This window comes from Zootoca vivipara, chromosome Z1 (assembly GCF_965207765.1).
Source record: "Zootoca vivipara chromosome Z1, rZooViv2.hap1.1, whole genome shotgun sequence".
Taxonomy (NCBI): Eukaryota; Metazoa; Chordata; class Lepidosauria; order Squamata; family Lacertidae; genus Zootoca; species Zootoca vivipara.
This window is the reverse complement of record NC_142583.1, coordinates 24,841,582-24,866,201: the sequence shown is the minus strand read 5'-3', so window position 1 is coordinate 24,866,201 and position 24,620 is coordinate 24,841,582. Positions and strand designations below refer to the sequence as shown.

The window sequence follows — 24,620 nt, the reverse complement described above, 5'->3', positions numbered from 1 at the left end:
ATTATTAATATATATATATATATATATATATATATATATATATATATATATATAAATCAATAATATATGATGAATTTAATAATATATTTAAAATAAAGCCCAGCCACAACAACCAACTCACTCAGACCAGAATAGTAAATTCTGTTTAAAACCAGCTAAAACCTTATAGATACCACACAGCCAGTTGAAACCCTGTAGGACCACAGCATCTTTGCCCAAAGGCCATCTGAAACACATGATGTGTGTGTGTGTGTGTGTGTGTGTGTGTGTGTGTGTGTGTGTGGTGTTGAAAGCCTTGCAAAGAATAATGGGTGACATATGTGCCATAAATAGTTACAGTATTTCCCTACCCCACTTTTGACACGGTGACAACTGGGTAATAGTGGTCAATTACACCCAGTGAGCTTCACACTGATATTTTTTCCCCTTTAAAAACTATGTGAAATTTCATTTTAATGAACGCTCGTGAGATTACTGGACATTTTAAATTTAGGTCTTTCTTGCATTTAAATGAAATATTATTGGTATTCTCTCTGTTCCTTCCCTTCCAACTGGCATCCTAGCAACTGTTTATACGTGAATGACTGTTGTCATGGCTGCTGCAGGGGAAGCAGGAAATAACCCTCAGGGCAGTGTTTACAATGAGCAGGGTTCTCATTCTTAAATTTCAGGAGACTCCCTCCTCTGTCAACAGCTCTTGTGTATTCAGATGCAAAACAATTGTGTCCTAGACTAGAGGATAAACAGACCTGGGAAGGAAAATGCACACAGAAACTCCCAACCACAGTGAACTCCTTAAAATCTTTATACATAATTGAGGTCATTTTGATTATATATGAGGTTGTGCTTGTGTGTTTTTAGGAAGGCGTCTGATTCTTCAAAAGTACTCATGGATTATGCACAGTGGGAATAGTTTGACCATCGCGTGGATTATTCCTTCCGAATGACATATTGCAGCATAGGAGATGGTCAGTGGAATGGAATGTGTTGGGGCTATCAACAAGTCTGCGGCCTAAATTTTAATCAATTTATTAAAATGTAAATCTGTATATTGAAAAAGCTCGACATACGCAAATCATATTACAAAAGTAATCAATACAGGGGACTATTAGAACCAGCTATCCCTACTCAAGGTGGTGGGTGGGGGAGGGGGGACAGGTATTACCTGGGTGTCAATTTTAATGAATTTTCCTTCAGTCTAGCAGAGACTAAGTGGAACAGAACCTTGTTCCATATTCTGTTCTATTTAGCAGAATCAATAGTGGAATCTAAGTCATATACCTATGACTTTTGAGGCTATCTAGTGCACCTAGACGCGGGTGGCGCTGTGGGTTAAACCACAGAGCCTAGGGCTTGCCAATCAGAAGGTTGGCGGTTCGAATCCCCGTGACGGGGTGAGCTCCTGCTGTTCGGTCCCTGCTCCTGCCAACCTAGCTGTTTGAAAGCACATCAAAGTGCAAGTAGATAAATAGGTACCGTACCACTCCAGTGGGAAGGTAAACGGCGTTTCCGTGCGCTGCTCTGGTTCGCCAGAAGCAACTTAGTCATGCTGGCCACATGACCCGGAAGCTGTACACCGGCTCCTTCAGCCAATAAAATGTGCTTTATAATGCAGTGAACTGTATTTTGCTGGGCTACTAATGATCATGAAATGGTTTTGCTTGTTCCGTTTTTTTGTTTTGTTTGAGATAACTGTTATTATATAAAAATAAATTATAATAAGATATGTTTCTTAAAAGCTCAATATGTGCTTTTTTGAGGACACTGAAGAAAGTCTGAAAGAGGTTCTATTTAATTAACAAAAGTTCCATGGCCTTTCCTTAATAATATGATGTTCTTCTTTCCCAGTTACAGTAACACACAGGAGCCAAAATGGCTTCAGTAATTAAGTGTGCCCTTTAAACCTAGCCCCACAGATTAAAAATTCATCTCACCAATTAACCAGTTAAAAGTTCTGTCAAGTGAGGCCTGTGTGTGGAATTCATGCAATGCATGAATCAGCCCAAATAGCAAAAATTAAATACTGATTTGCCCATTCCATTTAACAGGGCTCTTTAACCAGCAATAACTTCCAATAAAAACACATATTTAATTATATGGAAGCAAGAGTCAGCCTTAAAACCGTCGAAGCTCCTGTGCCTTCCATAATTCTTTTGCACAGACATTTCCCATAACTGTCTGTCTGTTTATAAACGGTACAAGTGAAAGTGAGAATAAAACTTCTTAGGATCAAATGCTGAAAATAAAATAAAAAATAAAAGATAATAAAAAATAAAATAGACAGGCAGACAGATGTACTGTGCTGGCATGGAAAGAGGTTAAATACAGCTACTCTGAGTAACATGTTAGATTTGGCCAGTCCTGGAGATGGAGAGCAGAAGTGATACAGGATTTTGTTCCATGAAATAGTATGAAATTTGAAACCTGAAAAAACTGCATCACCATGTATGTGGGCAGTCATGTCCTCACAGAAACACTCTGAGGTAGATTAGCTGAGAGAATTATACATGTAAAGCACATGACGTACCCCCAAAGAATTCTGGGAACTGTAGTTTATCCCTCACAGAGCTACAATTCCCCACACCCTTCACAAACTACAGTTCCCATGATTCTTTGGAGAGTGCCCTGTGCTTTAAACGTGTGGTGTGTATGCAGCCTCAAGTGTTCAAGGCTAGTCAGCACAGGGATTTGAGTTCTTGTCTCTGTGGAAAAATACCTAATGCTCTTTTCCCAGCACCACGGATAGAGATAAATCAGGTTGGTTTGGTTTGCTTAGAAGTCAGCATTATAATAAAAAGGAAATCTGTTAAAATGGAAAATGTCACCTTAGCATGCTAATGCAGTTGCCACCTTTTAGCAGGAAGGGCACAACTGCAACCTTCCCTTTCACAGTGATGTAATGATTGATGGGGAAAGGTACAGTACACTTGATGTTTTTGACAAAGACACAGCTTTTAAGAGCAAAGGAGCCCAGCCCAGGAAACAAAAGGGAGAAACCTCTTTGCATCAAACTCTTTTAAGTTCATGTAGATTAAAAAAAATTATCATTGACTTGATGGTTGATTTCGTTCCTTTGTTTCCTGAAGACGGCGAGTGCTCTAACATTAGTTATAGCTGGGTGTGTATGAAACAATCTGCTGTAACCTTTGAACGGATTTAGTGCAAGTATTTTGTGTGTTGTTGTTTTTTTAAGTAAAACTTGGCATATTTCCATAATGCAATGTTTGATGAAGTTGCATCATCGTTGCTATTTGTTTGCTCAAAGGGCCAGAGTTATAAAACGGAAAAAGGTAAACACTGGAAGTCTGGGTTTGTTAATTTGTCACTATAAAGAATGCTGCAATCTCTGGCTAGCATTGATACACCCTTTTTGGCTTTAATACTACCAAAGAGCCTCAGTAACTGCTAGCAATGAAGGCGGGAGGAAGATAGTTAACCGATTGGACTAATAAGGAAACTTTATTTTTTCGTTATCTCTAAACTGCTGCATAACTGTCACGTCATGTGATGCTCATATTGCAGTTCAATATGTACCTATTCTAGTAATGACTTCAAGCCTGGAGCCAATGGTAACATGAAACCATGGTTTGTTTAACTACGGTAAACCATTTTTGTAACATCCCTTTTTATATGTCCAGTGCCTCTGTGTAGAAAACTTTCTGCAACATCCAGCAGCAAAAGAGCACTTATTGAAATGACAAGAAGCAAGAACAGGGGTCCCTAACCTTTTTGAACTGTAGGCACATTTCCTCTGTCAATTTAAAGCGGGGTGCTGCTCTTTTTGTCTTTCCCTTGTGTGTGTGGCATTCCCTACTTCCATTTAAGGGAATGGAGAATCTGATATGAGTACCTGCAAGAAATTGCTGCAGGGGTACATATAAGTATACGACGTCCATACGTGAAACAGTTGTCTACCTTTTCTTGTTCTGTAGCTCAAAGGTCATTCAGGTAATAGGAAATAATATGCAGTTTCCATGGCAAGGCAGCCAAGTGAGTGGTTACTATGGGAACTTGGAGCAGCAACTAGCCAAGCAGGTTGTTGTGTAAACTGAAAGTGCAAACACATTGTCAAAGTCAGTTATTGAGGAGCTGGAGTTTTTATTATAAAAACATAGCTCTGTTTGAAGGAGTTTTGAAATGAATTCAATTAGTCATTCTTGGGCTGCTGTTTCATTTTAGCAGCTTAGTACTTTTTTTTAATAAAAAAAAAACCAACACAGCTTTAAGAATTTACAGGTAGGCTACAAATAGTTTGCACTGTATTTTCAAAAGGTTTGCCTTGAAATCTGCAAAATCCATATAACGTGTACATTTTAATCTAGGGTTGTCACTCTTTTTAACTAGGGTTGTCACACATCCAGAATTTCCCTGGAATACTGCAGTTGGAAGCAGTGTTTGGGCAGAAATCACAAAAATGTCCGGGAAAATCCAGATGCATGGGAACCCATGTTGGGCGTGCTCAACAACTTTGGGCAAAACTAAGAGCAGCTCTACACCTTTGGCCAAAACAACCACCACTTTTCTCTCTGGATTTTTACTGTTTCAAACATGGCAACCCTATTTTAACTATTACTGCTCTTGTGACTTTCCCTATCACTTCTTAGTTATCTAATCACCGTGCCCTGTGGTTGGACTTTTGGAAAGTTGGTTCTACCTGCTGCACTTTATCTCATCCTTCCCACCTTTGGGTCTCCAGCTTCAGTAGCAGTGGTGAGATCTTTGGAACAGAGGAGGTAAGTGGAAAGGAAGCCTGTGCTGTGGTATCGGGGCTTAACACAGCTCAAAGACCCTACCATGAAGTGTGGCGGTGCTGGCAGAAGAATGTTACAAGGCCACTCTAACCAATGCACTCTGAGGCTTAGCTTTTGGGAAAGACGCAGAGCACAGAGTAGGACCAGTGAAGGATCAGGGCCTGGGTGGAGCTGTCCAGTGGGCTGGAGGTTCCCAACCCCCATCACTTCAGTTTCAGGAAAAGCTTCTGCTGAATTTTTGTCTTAACAGAACAGGGCTGCTTGGAGGATGGAGTCGATGTGTGGGGATTGGGCAGTCCCAATTATTTAAAATTAAGGCCTATTTAAGTACAACTCAAGAGTACTCTCAGAATGATCATATGCCTGAAATTGATACCTAAATACTTCAATTCACAGCATAAAAAATGAATGTGCCTAATAGCCAGTGGTGCATCAAAAATGTTGGGCTCGAGTGTTGGCATGAAGGTTGCTGCAGAAGTATGAACCCGTTCTCTGCTCCTATTTGGCTACTATAAAATTTCACTGGCTCCTAAATTTTTGTGTTCTTGTTTTTTTTTTAAAAAAAAATATGATTAGATTTGAATTTGCATAGAATCCTATCGGGAAAAGAGCATGGCCCACGATATATTATTTACAAATAAGAAGTTTCTGGTTTCAGTACTTGTAATCTCCAGCTTAAAAACTTGGACAACATAGCCATCGAATATCCATCCATCTGTGGTCATGAGATCCTACAGAAGTGATGCCCATATTAGCCAGTTCTCTGTGGGGAACATGCTGGCAGACTCCTGCAGCCTTTCCACCCAATGCCCCACCCCTGATGGCTGCACGTCACCCCAGATGGCCCACCTTGATCCAGGGCTGCCCCAACCCAACTCAGCCAAAGCCCAGATCCCCTCTAATCAGCCCAATTTAGCCTGCAATTTGGCTGCATCTGGTGCACAGCCACAACAGAAACCCTATGGGGGTTTTCTTATTACGCTTTGGAGTTGGGGAATCCCTGATGTATAAAGCAAGACTAAACCATATCCTTTTGTTCTAGGAGCACACACACTCCTGTGACACCTGTCTGCCGTACAGAACTCTAGTAAAAGAATCTCCAAATGCACTTGTATCCTGAACCAAAAGAGCAATCGCAGCCGTGCCAAAGGAGGAGCAAGTAAGTGATTGGAACTAGTTAAATGCTGCACTGCAACAATGTTACTGCAGAAATATGAACAAAAGAGCACATACTTGGGAAAGTTCATTATCAGTAGCAGCCGTGAGTTGTGAGGCTTGTGTGCACTTTACTTGTGGTTTCCTACGTAGTTGCACTCTTAAACTTCACTGTGTGATAAATTACCAACATTTAAGTACTTTTCAAAATGACAGGATGAATGTGAACACTTTCTCAAGGCCCTTTTGTGTGTGTGCATAAACTAGTACTGAAGCAGTACAGCCATGTACATGCACTTTTAACAAATAAAAATAATACATTATAGAAACAAAAGATATTGTTGAACTGTGTCAGTATGGGTAGAAAATAAGAGAATTCTCTGTGATATAATTACAGTACATATATTTTACCATTTCGATTTAGGTTTGTATCCAAGCAGAAAAAGTAAAGATGGAATTCGCCCTAAGGCTAGGAAGCTCAATGAATAGCCTTGGGATATCAGCCGAATGGACCTTTCTGCTCTGTCCTCATTTGGGTTGGGCAGAAATGTAACAAGTGCATAGATTGATTTAGGCAGAAATTATTAAAGCTTTTATTGGCACACTGCAAAATTAAACTACCATGCTGGCTTTTGGAGACAAGAGTTACCTGTCTCCTTATAGATGTGCACCTTAGAGCTCTTTGGCATTGAATTTGTTCTAACTGTATGTCTCAAGCAGATCTTCTGTCTCAAGTTAGTAAAAATTGTCTGTGTGCAGGATTTCTTTGTAAGCATCATGTACACTGTAAAGAACTTTTGACACCTAATGTACCTTAAGCAATAAGAAATTCCACTTAAAACTCTCCAACTGGAGATCAATGGGGCTCAGCATTTGCTGGATTATAGCTGTTGTTTTTAAGATTAGGTTATCATTTATTCCTCCTGCCTCTACTATAGCCTGGAACGTGCACCAAAGCACCTCTCAATTAATGGAACACACATCATATATTTTGGCATCTTTTGTTTTCAGAACATGAAAGCAATTGCCACCTTAACTTTTTTACATGATCCCCTTGGAAGTGTTTTTAGTTAAAACCCCATACACCAAAGAAAACTTGTTTATTTAAAAACTCATTTATATATAATATTTATTATCAATCCACAGGATAGTTTGATTGCTACATAAAATTCATTAAAAGCTATTTCACCTTTACAAATTGTAAAAAAAGAAATAAAAAGAAAAAAGAAAATGTGCCACAAAGATGCAATGGTTGCTGACAACCAAGTCACTGAATTGTAAAATTATAAATTTGCTGTAGAAAAGTTAAAAAAAGTAAAACAATTAATATTCACTTTAGAATTTTACTTTGAATAAAATATCCCACTGTATAAAAAAATAAAAAAGCTTACTCTGGTTAGAATTAGAGCATTTCTCTCTCTCTTTAAAACCTGGGAATTTGCATAATATATCTGTAATAGATTTTCTTCTATTGTACCACACAGCTTTCAAGCATAGCAGATTAGACAAGTATAAGGTAAGCACTCTTAAAAACAACCTGCGAAATGTACACGAGGTGGTTTTACTTTCCTATTTGATTTTTTTTCCATACTCCAGAAGAGCCCTGGGAAAGAGCGAAGTTGAAGGTGGGGAAGAAAGGGCTTTTAAGTGTGCCATTAATAAGAGCAAGATAATGAAAGGCCTTTTTTGCAAGTGCTTTTTCTTTTCTTTTTTTCAATAAGGTGCGAAAGCAGTCTGCAGTATTGCTAACACAGCACTGCATTATGTACATATTCACAACTGATTCTGAGAAAACAAAAATCAAGCAAGTTCACATTTTTCTTTCCATTCCGAGGTTTTCAGTTCCATTGGGGCCTGAACTGCAAGAAATGGAGGAACTTCATTTGGGGGGGGGGAGGCTCTTGGTCCTTTTGTTTCAGCCTTGGAATCTACCAGGGCGGCTTCCCTGTCCCTGGGCTGTAACCTTGGACCTCTGTCCAGCTTCATGTCTACATTCTGTTGGTTGGAGTCCTGAGTTTAAAATGCTCCAGTGCTGGAGTTGGACACGGTCGCACTGCACAAGGCTTTTCTCTATCTTCGGTTTGCTGAATGTACATTAGATGTGCTCCTCAAAACTACAACAGAGAATCCACCAAGAACGTGCCAGTTTATGTTGCTTAGCTGCTCTTGACTCTTGACTGAGTAATATCTGACGTTTTCTTGATGACGCTGGCCCGGTTCTCGTGATCTGGTGGCCTGTTGCTGTTGCTGTTGCTGTAGCTGGTGGAAGCCGAGCAGACGATTTGTTGCAGAGGGAGCTCTGGGAAAGGCCACGAGCTGTTGTAAGGCAAGGGGCAGGCTTCTTCCTTAATGGTGACCTGGAGGTCAGGTTTGTTGGAAGTCACAAAAGTAGCCATCCCAGGAAGCGGGTAAGGGGGGTTCCTTGTCCCCAAGTTGCTGTAGTATTGTTTGCCGCCAATGTTTTCCTTTTGCCACTGAAGATGACCCTGCAGAGAAGAGACAAGCAGTGGGAAGAGGGTTTTATTCATCCCTTACTTACAGCATAATCAGGATACCTCTTGCAATTGGAAAAGCCATTTCTTGGAGAGGAGGCAATAACCACACTTGTAAGATGACTGTTGTCAGTGCTGAGGGTACAAAAAAAGACACTTCACAACAGGAGGATCCAGGGGCGTAGCGGGGTGTCGCGACACCCGGGGGCAGCAAATTGCCATGCTCCCAGGGGGCGCGGTGTCGCTACGTAACGACACATGTGTCGCTACGTAGAGGGAGATCGCAACCCCCCGTAAATTCAAAATGGAGCGCCCAGGCTCCAGGTAGATAGCCCACTGGCGCGTCGCACCAGAGGGCTATCTTTCTGGATCCTGGGCACTCTATTTAGGCTCCGTTTTGAAGTCGGGGGTGTGTGCAATCCCCTCTACATTGTACGCATGCGCAGCATCCCGCTCAACATATGTGCTAGATAGAGGGGGATCGCCCCCGTGACTTCTAAACGGAGTGTCCAGGCTCAGGTGCCGATTGCAGGGCGAGGGCGTGGCCCCGAGTGCCACCCCCCCTCCAGCAGGCACCCGCGCGGCGCCCAATCGGCCGGCGCACCTGCAGATTTTTTTTGTTTTTGTTTTCCCCCTGAGGCTGCCGTGCAGAGGCGAGGGGCAGGGGCGCAGCCCCGAGTGACATCCCCTCCAGGGAGGTGCCCGGGGCAGACCGCCCCCGCTTGCTCCGCCCCTGGGAGGATCTACTGTATTTTTCACTCCATACGATACACTTTTTCCCTGCTAAAAAGGGGAAATCCCTGTGTGTCTTATGGAGCGAAGTCACCGCCTCCTCCGTCTGCAAGAGCAGGCATTGGGGCGCTGCGCCTCTCCCAATACCTGCTCTTGCAAGAGGCGGGCGACAGTGGTGCGGAGGGACAAGGACGAGCGGCGAGAAAGCCCTTTCTCCCCGCTCGCCCTTCCGCCACCGCTGCCACCCATCCCTCCTTCCCTGCTCTGTGAAACATCTCCTCCCCCCCCCGCTGCTGCCGCTTGCAAAAGCCTGCTTTTACGAGTGGCAGAGGGGGGAGAACTTTGATGGGGAGCAGGGGAGGGCGGCAGCTGCCTGCCCCTTCTTCCCTGCTTCAAGCATCTCCTCCACTGCCCACCGCTTGCAAAAGCCTGCTTTTAAGAGCTGCGGTGGCGGGGGGGCGAGATGTTTGACACGGAGCAGGGAAGGAGGGGCGGGTGGCAGCTCCTCCTCCTTCCCTGCTTTGTGAAGCATCGCTACTGGGCTGCCCTTTCCTCCCCCGCCCCCTCCCAGCCTTTTAGAGGAGGAAAACCAGAAAAATGGTTTTCTCTCTCGTTTTCCTGCTCTAAAAACGAGGTGTGGAGTGAAAAATACAGTGGTGCCTCGCTAACCGAATGCCCTGTAAGATGAATTTTCCACTATACGAATAGGATTTGCGATCGGAGGTTGCCTCGCAAGACAACGAGCTTTTTTATGGCTGCCGCTTCGTCTTGCGAAGCGTGGCCATATAAACCTCCGATCGCAAAACCTAGTGAAAGGGGCATTTGTCTAGCAAAAGGGGAACCAGCTGTAGCATGGGAAGAAGGCAAAGGAAGATCAGCTGGTCTCTGCCGGTGAGGGGCAACCGGCAGAGACCAGCGGAACACAAAGGGCTGTAGCGCGGGAAGAAGGGGGGAGAAGTGGAGGAACGGATCCGTTCCCCCACTGCCACGCCATGGACACCCAGGAGCATAGGGCGGGGCTTCGGAGAAGCGCTGCATCTTTCTGAAGCCCCGTCTGATGTCGGCTTTGTGCCAGGCAGCGGCGGGAGAAGCGGTTCCTCTGCTTCTCCCGCAGCAGCCTGGCACACAGCTGCTTCCCTCGGCAGGCGGCGTCTGCCGAGGGAAGTGAAACCGGCTTTGTGCCGGGCGGCGGCGGGAGAAGCAGACGAACCGCTTCTCCCGCCGCCGCCCGGCACAAAGTGGCGGCTGCTGCCGAGGGAAGCCGGCTTTGACTTGGCGGGGGCGGGAAGAAGGGGAGGAATTCCTCCCCTTCTTCCTGCCGCGGCCAAGCCAGTCCCCGAGCCGAAGTGCGGCGTGACAGGGGCTTTTTGCCGTTTGCCTTCCCCGAGCCAAGGGCGAGGCAAATGGCGAAAAGCATCCACCGCGCTGCACTTCGGCTCAGGGACTGGCTTGGCGGCAGCGGGAAGAAGGGGAGGAATTCCTCCCCTTCTTCCCACCACCGCCAAGCCAGTCAGCAGCAGGGGCTTTTCGCCGTTTGCGTTCCCCCAAGGGCGGGGGGAAGGGGGAAGCGGAGAATCGGAGGATGGGGGGGAAGCGCAGGATCTTTCCTGCATTTCCCCCACATCCCGCCCGACACAGCGGGGGATCGTAGCGGGCTTCTCAAGCCCCCTAGGATCCCCACTGTGTGACAGGCGGGATGTGGGGGAAATGCAGGAAAGATCCTGCGCTTCCCCCACAGCCTGCCTGACACAGCGGTGGATCGTCCCGCTTGTCCCTCCCCCCGCCCGACAGATCCGGCAACCCCGGGATCTGTGCTTTCTGTCGGGTGGTGGTGGGGAGAGGAACGAATGGGGAGAAAGGGCTGCTTTCTCCTCCTTCATTCCTCTCCCCCTGCCACCGACAGCAAGGAGAGCTGCGGGGCTGTTGCCGCCTGTCTTCCTGCCTTCCAGGGAGCCAAGCGAGCAAGCGCCGCCACTGCCGCCAGTCCCCCGGAGCCCATAGGAACGCATTAATTAACTTTTAATGCGTTCCTATGGGAAACAGTGCCTCGCAAGACGAATTTTTCGTTGGACGAATTGACCATCGGAACGAATTAAATTCGTCTAGCACCGCTGTACGGTAGAATGCAAGGCAGTTTCCCCTCTCCCTCAACTGTGCTCCATATTGCAACCTGTTTGTTTTGGTCCATGGATAGTAGGCCTTACTGACTCCTTTCCTTGCACAATTGCCCTAGGCTCCTTTGCTTGGCCATCCCAAGGGAGGTGCGATAAAAGGACCCCCAGCTCCCAACTTAGCATGTGGCAGAAGTGCTCCTACACTGGCACACATGCACTGTCTTATCATCCTGACTTTCATACATCTGGGGCAGCGTTTGTAGCTTCTTTAGGGCAACTGGGAACCCCCAATTGCCCAGGGTTCCCGATTGCCTAGGCACCCCATTCAAACCTGCCACTGACTACACAGCGGTCAGGGGTGGAGCAATGGTACACTCCCTCTCCTTGTGGTGATGGAGGAAAGTCTACAGAGTTTCACTGAAGCAGTACATATTGTAAGCATACATAAACATATACACCTAAGACTTCACCTGCCCAGTTGCAGGGTTGACACAAAAAAACAGCTACAGAAGCTATAATGAAGAATGCTTTTTCTCTCATACAAGAAGTGACTGTGAGGCTGGACAGAAATACTTTTGGTATTGCAGGTACGACATATGTAAGAAAGCTTTCCATCATGGCTAGGAGAACTTCCTGCCATTGTGTTCAACCACATGTGAGCTCAGGAAATCCAAAAGTGGCAGCTTGCAACCAAGATATGACAAACAAGAAAGCTGCAACTAGCTTTTATAGTCGGAAAATGTTATGCATAGCTGCTTGTTTGTAGCAGAACCCAAATGAAAGACTTTACTGCTCATTTTGAAGGAGAAAAAAGTGTCCTATTACAGATTGCTGCAGCACTACATTAACTTGCAAACACCGTGACTCCTGAAGTGTGAAGGTAAGCAAACAGACATGCAGTTTCCCCTGATAATCTGCTATGTCTGGTGCAGATACACACCAGCCCCAATGGCTGTTCTGAGTCAAAAAAAGCACCCCAGAACACTACGTAAGTAAGCTTTGGCCTCTTTCAGCCTCTGCTGACATGGCACAGCAGTTGTGCAGCACAACTGTGTCGTGAAGGTGCTAGAAAGGAGGCCCTATCCAGCAATGCTGGCACCTGGAGATTAATGCAAGGTATTAATGCAAGGTATCAATGCAATCTTTGCATTGATACCAGGGCACCTTGAACTGACTGTATCAACTTCTACCACAACTCGGCCCAATTTGCAAGCCCAGCTGAGCTAGAACGCTTGAAAAATGCTGCCTTTGGAGTAATTCTAAGGTTACTGCAGCAACAGGGCTGCTACAGAAAACCGCTTGTGTGCAGCTGGCGCTCCAGAGTTGTGCTAACTTTGAGATTCCACTTCCCTCATGGAGAAGGAGCAGCTGCAACAGCAAAGTTCCCCAGGGACTTTGCGTGTAGAAATACTGTCTGCTGTGCTAGGGCCGAAATATGAAAACGCCTCGTCATGACTGTATTTTTAGTACTGCTTCATCGGTTCAACATCATAAGCTGAAGCAAAGTTGTTATAGCCATTGGCTGAAACAGCATTTATTTATTTACCATGTGGGTGAGCAACATGGTGGTGTGGTTGCCTCTCCTAGCACCATACATCCCTGGGGCTTTTGAGTAGAAAGTGAATGGCTCTTAAGTTAAAATCCTTAAATTTTACACCCCAAAACCGTCTCAGTTATTTCAGTGGCCCTGCTCTGAAGTAGGGCCTAGTTGGCTCCCACTATTTCAGCCTTTTATTGAATACTTTCATTTTTGGACAGGCATTTGGATTATTTTAATGGTTGGGTTTCTCTCTGCTACGATAATGCCACTCCAGTGTTTTAATCTTATGGATATGGCTTTGATTTTATTGTATATTTTTATTCTGTTGTGGGCTGCCTTCAGGGCCTTTGTAGATGGAAGGAGGGGCAGAAATTCCTAAACCAGCCAACAAACACCTCAATCTTGCTACCATTCAATTCATAGAAGAAATGGACTGAAGCATATTAGTGCAGGGGGCGGGAAAAGGAATAAAGAACTTATGAAATATATTATATTCCTTTGCTTACCTGTGCATTTTCTTCGTCACTTGGTATGCTGTCTGTTGTCTCACTTTCTGTGGATAAAAATAGGCATACTGAAAACATGTGACATCTTGATTGTCAATAATCCATATAACAGAATGTTTCCTCTTGTTCAATCATGGATTCCACGGCAACATTATGAGGTTTCTCCAGAACCAGCGACTCCATGTGGGGAAGGGCTGTGAGCATCAGATGCCCCAATGTTCAATCCCTTGTATCTCCAGTTAGGGTAGGGAAAGACACACACCCCGGATACCCCTGGACACTTGCAGCCAATTAGATTGGATAATACTGAGGTGGGTGGTCTGACTCAGTATGAGGCAGCTATACCATTGAAATGGCACAACAGTGCCAGGTAAAAAGTGTCACGTTACTAAGATGCAAAACTTTCTATTTAAGGGTCAAAAGGGAGACACTGCTAGAACTCAGCCTGCTGCATGGTCAACAGCCCCTTCGCAACCACCTCTGGAGCTACAGACATAATCGTACATCAGAGTCTTTGCACATTCCTCTGGCTGACCTCCAAGCAACGCTATCGGCACCCACACCCAAGAAGCAATGAAACTTCTTTCACTTGATAATGTTTATCTAGAACATGCAGCCTCAAGGACTTTTTAAAACACAAACAAACTGGTAGTGTATTAAGTTTCCTGCTCCATTGTGTCCCGTCCCCCCCAGAACCAAGCCTTTGCTTGTGATATAGCTTGTACATGAAATCCCGTTATGTGACAGAGATGTATAAGAACATGTATCAGCCTCTAATTCCTAGATGCAGCAGCACATAGACAATTCAGGCAAACAATGTTCTTTTGAACCCTGTGTAAGAAAGCCTATTGCGATTCGGTTCCCATTCCTCACATCTCAAGTTATTTTATTTGTACATGCATGCATACTGAAATGTATGCTCCACTTTTCTAAGTGAAAGCCAAAACAGAACTTTTTCTAAGAAGCCACATTTGCAATCATCTTAGTTGTGACACTATGCACACTTGTGTTATTATTATTATTTACTTAATTATACCCTGCCTTTCCCTGTGAGGGGGACTCAAGGTGGCTTACAGATAAAAACAAGAACCGCTAAAAGCATAATTTTTGCACACCGAGTGAGGTTTACTGAACATATTTGTAAAGGGTAATTTTCATAGGTATTTCGTTTCTGTGTATTACAACAGGATTAGGTCTTTTGTTTCTCGGAGGAAATAATAGCTGTGTTTATCAGAACCCAAGCACTAAAAGAATCTGACCTATTTTAAAATAGAAAAGAAAAGAAAAGCACCTTCCTACCAAAAGTTAAAATGTGGCACTGACTTAAACCAAGAAACCCAAGTTCTTTTGCAAGTGCAATGTTTCTTACCTGCATAGGAGGAGACTGGGGAGATCTGTAGTGGATACGACTGACTCATACTGCTGGGTTGGTCATCACATTCTGTTGTCACTTCCACTACTTGGCAAACGTCAGGTGGATCATGAACTATCATATGATCCTCAGAACCACACTCAAAATGCGAATCTCCTACAACTTTGAATGATAACAAGAGAGAATTGTGATGATTACCTGTGCCTGCATTAATAAAGAGCATACATTACAGTCAAGCAAAAAGCACTGTTATGGACCGTCACTTCACAATGGCTGGAGATCTAGCCCTAAGATTGGTAGAGGCTTAAACTTGAGTCTCATTTCAACTGACATCTGAAACCAGGGTTTGAAGACATGGTTAAGAGGGGACTTGGTTCGGAATCAGATAGAAGGTTTGACTATGAGGAAGAGAGGGGAGCAAATTCCTGATTTGCAAATCTTGGTTTGCTGTTGCCAGCATCATGTATATACCAGAATATTCAAATAAGTGCATCAGTTTTAGCCGGGGGGGGGGGATCTTCCCTTGATATGAAATATACAATAATTAAAATTACTTTTTATTAGGCCACATCAAAATAGGAACTCCTGTTGCTGTAATTCCGCTGTGTTACCAACCATATAGTGAAATTGAACTTTAAAGGCCACAGTTAGTGCAGTAAGAGTTTACCAGATATGAAAAGGAATGTGCTGGGACAACTTACCTACAATGTTTATTGTGCTGTCGACTTCAGCTTTTATTGCTGAAGATAAGCAGTAATCAGAAAACCCCTGGCATGTTCCATTACTCAGTTCATAAGACGATTCCTCTGGTTCTTGCTGGGGGAGAAAGAAAGTGTGTTAAGATTGTTGAGTATAAGGAAGAGCTATCTCCTGACTATCATTCGTTAACCTTTCCCTACCCTTTGTCCCTGACACACCCTTCTCAGCCATGATGGTAGGCCTAAATGAAAGCCGAATGGCCGTTTAAGCTTCCCAAGATCAGACTGAAACAGCAACCTTTTCATACATAAAAGCAAAGTGTGAAATTCACAAGGTGCCTTCCTAGAAAAGTTAATGCATGGTTTGTAATGAAAAATTAAACATTACAGAGTTGCAAGGGTGAGGTGCTGCCTGAAACATTTATTCCTATTAAATATTCATTGCAGCTTTCCAAGCACATTTTAGTGCTGTGAGCAGAGAATGCATGATAATCGTGAGAGCCAGTCACTAAGTAAACAAATAATCAAGGCTTTCCTACTTAGCCACGTCCTCTTGGTTCCTTAGAAAAGAACCTGAACTTTGCACCCACAAAATGTGTTTCAGCGGCACATGTTCTCTCTGTTCAGAAAATCCATGCTCCCAGAGAGCAAGAGACAGAAAGCAGGCAAGAAAATGCCTTTTACAAGACCTGCTCCTGCTGGTACAAGTGTATAAGGATTGGAGGCCCAATTCAGAAAGAAACATTTGGGTTTCGTTTTGTTTTGTTTTGTTTCAGTGTAAGATATGCACAGCTCTTCTGTTCCGTATTTGGATGGAGAAGGGTAAGAATAAAATTAAATGCCCATCAACTATGGGGAATCTCTCATTCCTAGTAGGTGATATAAAGGTTTTGTATATATTTCAGCATGATCACATGGGAATACAAAAAAAGTGCAGTAATGCTAGTCTGCACAAAAGTTTTCAGCTTTCCTTTCTTTTTAAAGCATTTTTCTATCCCTTAAGCCTGTGTGTGAACATATGCTTGAAAGAGTAGGGGCAATGCTTGCTGGAATCTCAGTTAACCCTAGTAAACCCACATAGACCAATCAGTAAAGCCCAATTTCTTCACGGGTTGGCAGACACTGTGTCATGAATCTCCATTAATCTTCCAATCATCAACCGTAAAATGATGAAATATTTACCTTAATTTGTTTCATTTTGTCTTCCTTGGGTTTCCTTCCTGTAGAAATGTAAGGATTCATTTATTGTTTTACAATAATTTCCCGGTAAAAATGGACAGCCCCAACATACTATAATAGATCTCCAACTTGGAAAGTCACTGGACTCAATGTTGATCATAAATTATAATTTCCGTGGTACTTGAAATGGCCTAGACTACCTATTCAAACCATAATGAGATTAAGGAAACTTGGACAGCGGTACTGCCTGCAGTTTACCCTGCAAAATCATCAGCTGGAGTGAGGAGCAAGATGCCCCACTAAATTTGGAATTCAAGGAAAAACTAATTGCTCCTAAAACCACGGAGCTACTGCTACATCATTGCACTGTACATTTGCCTGACCTGACACACCACAGGCAGATAATACACCGTCTTATGCCAACCAGGTAAGGCTTTCTGTTAATCTTGCCCAGTGTGTGTTTATTTTGTATGTACATTTGTCTTGTATTAAGAAGCGTTTTTATTTGTTAACGTTTTGCTCTTTTTGTGAGGCACAGAAGTGAAGACGCTGCACAATTTATTATTATTAGTGGGGATGTTAAAGACCAAGTGTGCCTGCTAGAAAGGAGTCAGTCTGACTAATGTAGGAAGCAGCCCCACTATCAGCATGGCTCTCTCAATCTCCAGAATATCTGCAATGTTCCTCTCATTTACCTTTCTTCGAAGGCCTCTCAGATAACGGCAGCATCCGGTATACCCGGAAGGCATTATTTCCTTTCTTTATGCTTTTGTCCTTGACTTCTTCAATATCGGGTAAGGAGTTCATAGCACATCGAAAGTTTGCCTTCCATGTCTTTGGGTCTGGTTTATCGACTCCTGGCTGGAACTTCCCTAACAAAGAAAGAAAAATGGGATTCGTGGTATGACACACCTTATGCTAATAAATTAGGCACCCTTCATATTCAGGGACTCTTACAATCAGACCGAGAAGTTCTGGACACCCTGTAAGGCATACACAGCAGCGGCTTGCTCAAGTATACGCCAAACCTCTCTGCATTTGGCCCATCAAATCAGCAACGAGCTGCTAGGCAGAGACGCCTCTGACAGACATTATTACCCTGCCACATACAGTGGAACCTCGGGTTGCAGGCATAATCAGTGACGGAGGCACGTCCGCAACCGGCAGCGTTCGTAACCTGTAGCGCTGCGTCTGTGCATGTGCAACGCGATTTAGCGCTTCTGCGCATGTGGCGAAATCCGGAAGTAACACTTTCCGGTACTTCAGGGTTTCCTGCAGTCCGCAACCTGGAAACGTGTAACCTGAAGCGTTTGTAACCTGAGGTACCACAGTATACAGGAATGGAGGGGGCAGTTCTGAAAAGGCAAAGGGATGCATGCGTGGATCTGTTTTCCCCAGATGATTAAATAGCTGCAGCTATATCCTCGTAGCTGCAAGAGCCCCACCTGCTCACTGCACTACAGCTGGGACACTGGGCAAGGGTGAAAAAGTGAAAAAAACAAAATGGAATACTACAACGCTGAAAGAAGAGATAAGACACCCACAATAAACCTGCCCCAATAAACCTGAGCTCTTCTTACCTGTGTGAATAGCCCAGTTCCTAAATAAAGGAGCATCTTTTTCAACATCCCACCCATGGCGTGCTGCGTGCATCCAAGGAATCTGAAAAATCATTTTTTCCTGGAACAGAAAAACAATCAGGAAACAACCCGCAATTATCAACATGCAGATAGTCTTTAAACTTTCTTGCTTTATAAAACAAATAGCATTTGTACAACATGTACCTATTTTCCACTACGTTCCCACTTTCTGGCTCAATAATGTTCTGCATGGAATGAAAGTCAAAGCTGTTGATTTTACTGAGATTAAGCAAAATTACTAAATGCTGCAAAATATTCAGGTGCCTCATTGTAACTTAAATCTGTGAACTAATTGAGGTACTATTGGATGTGCATTACAGTGATTTCAGGCAAACATTTCTAATTTCACTGGCCTCTTATCGTAAGCCTTTTGATTACTTGAACTGCTTAAGAGTGTAAACCCCCTGGGAACAGAAATGTACATTTGGAAAATGACTAAAAGTGGCTCAGAGTTCATAGAATAAGGCAGGCTGTAACATTTCGCAGAAAACCATGAATATAGAAACCAAAATAGTATTGATTGCTTCACATGTCATATGACAGGCATGTCCAACTGCCATTAGTCTGCGTTCTACTATCCAATATCAAAAACTAGCAGTGATCTACCACACCCTCCCATTGTCATTCTTCAACTTAAACATATTATATTTGGCTGGGCAGGGTATAAATAATAAAATTGTGGTGGTGATGATGATAAAAATAATAACAACAAATTATTACCCCCACACCAGCCACCTCCCAGGGCCTTTGGTGCACGTGGGAAGCCAACATGCCCCAAAATGTCCAACTCCCCCTTTACCAGAGGAAGAGCTCCGTGGGGAGGGGGGGCAGCAGCTTACTTTTGAGTAAATGCAGCTAGGCTGGAGCTGGAAAGGTGGGGAAAGTTTAGCATCCATGCAGAACTAAGAGAGGGCGTTTTCTTTCCATAGGAACCAGTGGGAGGAGGGAGAAGGAGGGGGGACGTCATTCTCTCTCACACACACCGCCCTTCCCATGGCTCCCTCCACAGCGCTGCAGTCCGTGCAGAGCCCGCACACCTTGTCTTCGCCTTCCTGCCTCCGGGCTGTGGCTTGCAGGGGGCGGAAGCAAGCCTCACGTCTTTCTGGGCCAGCTGACTGGGTGCTGGGCAAAGCCAGTGACCGGAGCAGGATGCTTGAGGCAGCTGCGAGGCGACGCCAGCAACAGCCAGAGCGCTTGCTGTGGCAGCGGTGAGCAAGCCTGGCTAAGCGGAGCTTCAGTCGCTCCGGCTGCGGCTGAGCGTATGCTGAGGGCGCCTGGTGGCCATGGGAGAGGGTGGCGGGTCATTATCGACAAAAATCATCGTGCAATTGACACATTGGAGATGTCTGTCAAATGGCATTGAGCCCTGTCCTAACAGGCTCACTCCTTTTCACTTGCACATGCCACATAATTATTTACTTCTCGGTTTACAGAAAAGCAGGGTGGATAAAAATCAATTATTATTAATTTTAAAAAAGATTTTCTTTTATTCAAATCAGATTTTTTTGATTTAAATCGGATTTTTAAAATAAAATGCTTAGGAGGAAAAATATTTCTAAAGATAATTTTCTATCTAAGTTGTATTGTAGTCCAAAGCATCAGGAAATAAGGATTCGTTTTATGTTTTTCATGCGTGCTAAAACCGGGTGGCGCTGTGGGCTAAACCACAGAGCCTAGGGCTTGCCGATCAGAAGGTTGGTGGTTCAAATCCCCATGATGGGGTGAGCTCCCATTGTTCGGTCCCTGCTCCTGCCAACCTAGCAGTTCAAAAGCACCTCAAAGTGCAAGTACATAAATACTCTGGCAGGAAGGTAAACAGCGTTTCCGTGTGCTACTCTGGTTCGCCAGAAGTGGCTTAGTCATGCTGGCCACATGACCTGGAAGCTGTACATTGGCTCCCTCAGCCAGTAAAGCAAGATGAGCACCGCAACCCTAGAGTCGTCCACGACTGGACCTAATGGTCAGGGGTCCCTATACCTTTAAAACTCAGTCTAAGTTTTTTTTAAAAAAATTGTTTAACTACATCAGTTAACAAACATGGATACATATGGCATAGCTGCCAAGTTATCCCTTTTTTACAGGGATTTTCCTTTATGCTGAATAGGCTTCCTCGCGAGAAAAGGGAAAACTTGGCAGCTATGCCATATGCTATGTTATTGTTTTAGTTAAATAAATTGTTTAAATTGTTACTAATGATTATTTTTCTCCTTCCAATAAAGTACAGCAGAAAGGTGTCCAAATATAAAGAGTTAACTTATTAAACCTAACAATAATTTCATAATTATCTGTCTATGTATTTCTAATAGTATAACCAAATCAGTAATTTTTGATATGACTGTAAAAACTACACTGAAAATTTATTATTCCAAAAATGAAACTTTCATCTGGTTGTAAATATTAAGATTATAACAGCAAGAGAGGGTCTTTCTGCAAAAAATAATAATGATTTAAATCAAGTCTTAATGACTAGTGATTTAAATCAAGTCTTGCTGACTAGTGATTTAAATCGATTCAATTTAAATCAAATCCACCCTGCAGCAAACCATAGTTTTTGGTTACACTCATTCTAATTTTGGTTACACTCAAATTAGTGTTTGATGAATGCTAATGCTGGACTAATTCCTCTAGCATCAAATCAATCTGTAGCATTATGAATGTGCCATGTATCAACTGTCTACTTTATTGATCAGGTTGGTTTTCCCTTTGCTTAGATTCACGCAGGCTATAAACATGTTTTATTTCACCTGGCTTTTGATGGGATTTTTAATTCCATTCCTTAGTTTTGTTTAAGCAATGGTTTGGTTTTAATTTGGTGTCTTCCTTTGCATTCTTATTTTCGTATCACCTCATGGGCCCATAATGATGTTTAAAAACACAGACATGCCTTACCTCGTTTAGCCATTTCAAACCCGGTATTTTGTTTGAATTAATTTGTTCCTCCAGCCATGGCCGCATTCGCATTCTTTCCACTGGCATTGTTACCTTTGCAAGAAGAGAAAGCACAGCTCAATTATTTGACAAGCCAGATGTGTTTCCTTTACATCAGTAGCAGGGAAACTCTGGTGCATGGACCTAATTTGGTCTTGCGGGTTGGCCTGCCATGTTGTTTTCAGCAAGACACGCACACCCTCCTTTCCTATGTCATATATGACATCAAGTCCAGAAAAGTTAAAGCTTCACTTTGAACGTCAAGATGTAGTTAAAGCAAAGAATTAGGAGCACACTTAAGAGTGAACTATCAATTTATTCCTTTGAAGTTGAGTCACATTATTATTACGTTGTTGTTGTTGCTGTTATCCAACAGAATTAATGATGATGATGATGATGATGAGGATGAGGATGATAATAATAATAATAATAATAATAATAATAATAATAATAATAATAATAAAGTGATAGAACATCAGGCATAAAAAACTTCCCTAAACAGGGCTGCCTTCAGAGCTCAGGATCCAGCCCACTCACCAGATCTTGATTCCCACCGCTACTTTACATTATACACAGAAATGAAATTAACTATAAGGCTAATGTAAAAATATATACAGTATCTATAAACTTTATGGCAATATTCAACATGAAAGTTGGGAACAAAGGCTCTGCCTACAGCGCAGGCCCAAGATGGTCAGCAATGCATGGCTTTCCACTTTGCTGACCTCAAGAGAACCAATCTCTAGGACTGCATTGGAAGGCTATAATCAGAGTTTACTTCTTTGGAGGGCATTCTTGATAGACCTTTCCGACAATCTTACAAGCAATTGTTCTACACTATATTGTATTTTATAACAGTTCATTGGAGATTATTTTCACTGCAACACCATGTACCTACGCTGAAGTTTAAAAATGAAGTACCTCTTGAGTCTCACAAGTTTTATTGAAAGACTTAAGCATCTGCTAAACTTTTCCCAACAGAAGTTGATAACACTTTGCCTGTAATCCTCTGCATGTCTACTCAAAACAAAACCCTTCGTGTTCTTGGATCGTGCTGTGAGTCGCTTTAAATTCAGGGCGATTTCTGAGCAAGCATGTAATCCTATGCACTCTTAATTTGAGAACTCTGCATGAGTCAATGGGACTCACTTCTCAGTAAACATGGAGTATCAGGTTGTTGTGCACTTTACACGTTGATGAAATACACTCATCTATTTTTATTTGCTTTATACTTTATGGAAGGCTGCAATCATGGATTCAATATCATATTCTGTGACTGATGAGCAAGTAATACCATAGAATAAATGATGAACCTGCAATGTAATATGTCAGTAAAATGAAGCCAATGTAATTTTAGACATCATATATTTCATGAATTAGGAATGTGTTCTGCCTCTAAATGGGTAGTAAGTCATACTGTAAGAAAGCAGGATGGTATGCTGTACTGGAGAGATCATGGCTAAATATAGAAGTGAATTTAGGCCTGATCAACAAATACAGGTGGGATTCGGGTAGGTAGGTGGGATTGAAAGAGCCAGAAAAACCTTTCGAAAAGAAATCAAATGTGCTTTCTTTGCTTACTCAAAGATGGAACTTAAGCAATTATTAAAACATTTCCCTATATATAGATATAACTGTTATCTATGACCAAATCCTGATGGTTTCTAGAGGGGCTTGATTTCCACAAGAAATTAGTACCACAGCTGCTACAAAAAAAAATCCATCAAACATCATTTGAAATTGTGGGGAGAAAAATAACGAAGAGGGAAAAATCATTGTGCAGGTACGGGACATTGAGAAATTAACTGCTTCATTTGCCTAAGAGAAGGAAGATCTTTCTCTCTGACAGTTAGAATACTCTTAATCTTTTTTTCAGTAGACATTTATTTTGATTATAGAGTATGCAAATCATATGTCAGGAATTAAAACCCAGTCAATATAATTGTTGGTCAACAATGGAAAGCAGAGGTACTCAGAAAGTGGGATCTACTGGTAGAGATCTGCATGAAGTAGATCAACAAGGATTTCTGACTCTTGATTATGGCGACAACAAAGAAAGCCCCCACTCCCAAATTATACTGCTGAAAATGAAAGATACCTAGGATTGAGGGAGGGGAGTTAACCAGGAGTGGTTTTGTGAGGACAAACAGTGAGCTCCGTTGAAGTTTGGCTAATTCCTGGGCTCAGCATTCTTTAATTTCAAGTGTATGTCTTTTGCACCTGGCTCTGGTTGGTAGATCTCAGAGAGCTAGTAAAAAAAACCTAACAGCAGAACCTACAAGTCTGAAGCATGTCCTCACTTGACATAAATGACTATGTAATTGCCTAGGCCTTCGCAGTTTCATTCATCAGCAGCCTCCAACAAACTCTTTGCTTTGGAGATGGCAACAAGAAGCCGGAGCTTCACCTGCACTTACTTCCAGTCTCCAAACTTCACCACAAGCCATCTTGTTTCCAGCATTTACTACCAACCCCTTCCCCTATCACTCTGGCATTTTCTCCCATTTGTGCTGCCATGGAGAAGGCAAGGTGGTGCGGAGAGATAATTTTCTGTCTCCATAAATCAAATGAAGACACAGATCAGAATGGTCATTCAGAATCTCACTCACGACATTAATTATATGAAAACCAACCACCTATCAACCTATACATGCAAGGTGGCAAGGCTTGCAGCAGGTCCTTCCTGCTCAGGCTTGACCATTGTTTAGGCTTACATGCAACCTCAGCAACTGTGGCTAGTGTACAAACACAAAAGAAGAAAGAGTAGGACCCCAAAAGTTCAACAGCATGCTATGATGTGTGTGGAAAGGTGCCCTACACTGGGAAGAAATAGGGCTGCCCCTTTTAACTGGCAACAGCGTGTTAGCCTCCTATACCGTAGCAAGATTTGTTAGTATTATTGAGCCAATCAAGAACCACCTGACTACAGTCTTTGAGCAGCATACCTCATACAAGGCTGGGCGATATCTGGTTTTTAACATCATGATATATCATCAGCTAAACATCACAATATACCAATATATCATGATGTCTGAAATAAGGATGGAACTACAGTGGTACCTCTACTTACAAATAACTCTACTTACGATTTTTTTCTACTTACAAATGGAGCTCCGTCCGCCATCTTGGATGCGGTTTAGATAGGATTTTTTCTACTTACGAATTTTTAGATAGGGTTGCTTCGACTTACGAATTTTTTCTCCCAATGCATTCCTATGGGATTCGACTTACAAATTTTTTCGACTTACAAATGTGTGTTCGGAACGCATTAAATTCGTAAGTAGAGGTACCACTGTATGTAGAGCAGGCATAGGCAAACTTGGCTCTCCAGATGTTTTGGAACTACAACTCCCATGATCCCTGACCAGTGGCCCTGTTAGCTAGGTGTCATGGGAGTTATAGTTCCAAAACATCTGGAGAGCCAAGGTTGCCTATGCCTGATATAGAGGCACTGGCTGGCTTCACAGTTTTTCCTGCATCGTAATCAGCACCTGTTCTTTAGATTTGTTGCCC

The 24,620-nt window shown here is 43.1% G+C and overlaps 1 protein-coding gene and 1 long non-coding RNA gene across 7 annotated transcripts in view; one reads left to right on the top strand and one right to left on the bottom strand.

The window, feature by feature from the left end:
* Window positions 1–207: 207 nt before the first annotated feature.
* Window positions 208–7,137, top strand: LOC148687308 (uncharacterized). The gene is made up of 3 exons (XR_015947883.1): window positions 208–968; window positions 4,605–4,733; window positions 5,794–7,137. It is a non-coding gene; the product is annotated as an uncharacterized LOC148687308 (long non-coding RNA).
* The window catches only part of IRF2 (interferon regulatory factor 2), a 42,427-nt gene continuing 24,796 nt past the window's right edge, over window positions 6,990–24,620 (bottom strand). For all 6 annotated transcript variants that reach the window (XM_088661053.1, XM_088661054.1, XM_088661055.1 and 3 more), the window contains 8 exons: window positions 21,069–21,161; window positions 18,120–18,219; window positions 17,235–17,411; window positions 16,543–16,580; window positions 15,364–15,478; window positions 14,660–14,824; window positions 13,291–13,337; window positions 6,990–8,392 (listed from right to left, as the gene is read on the bottom strand). In XM_088661053.1, the coding sequence (XP_088517179.1) occupies window positions 8,063–8,392; window positions 13,291–13,337; window positions 14,660–14,824; window positions 15,364–15,478; window positions 16,543–16,580; window positions 17,235–17,411; window positions 18,120–18,219; window positions 21,069–21,161 (1,065 nt within the window). In that variant the 3' untranslated portion in view covers window positions 6,990–8,062. The remainder of the gene's footprint in view (window positions 8,393–13,290; window positions 13,338–14,659; window positions 14,825–15,363; window positions 15,479–16,542; window positions 16,581–17,234; window positions 17,412–18,119; window positions 18,220–21,068; window positions 21,162–24,620) is intronic.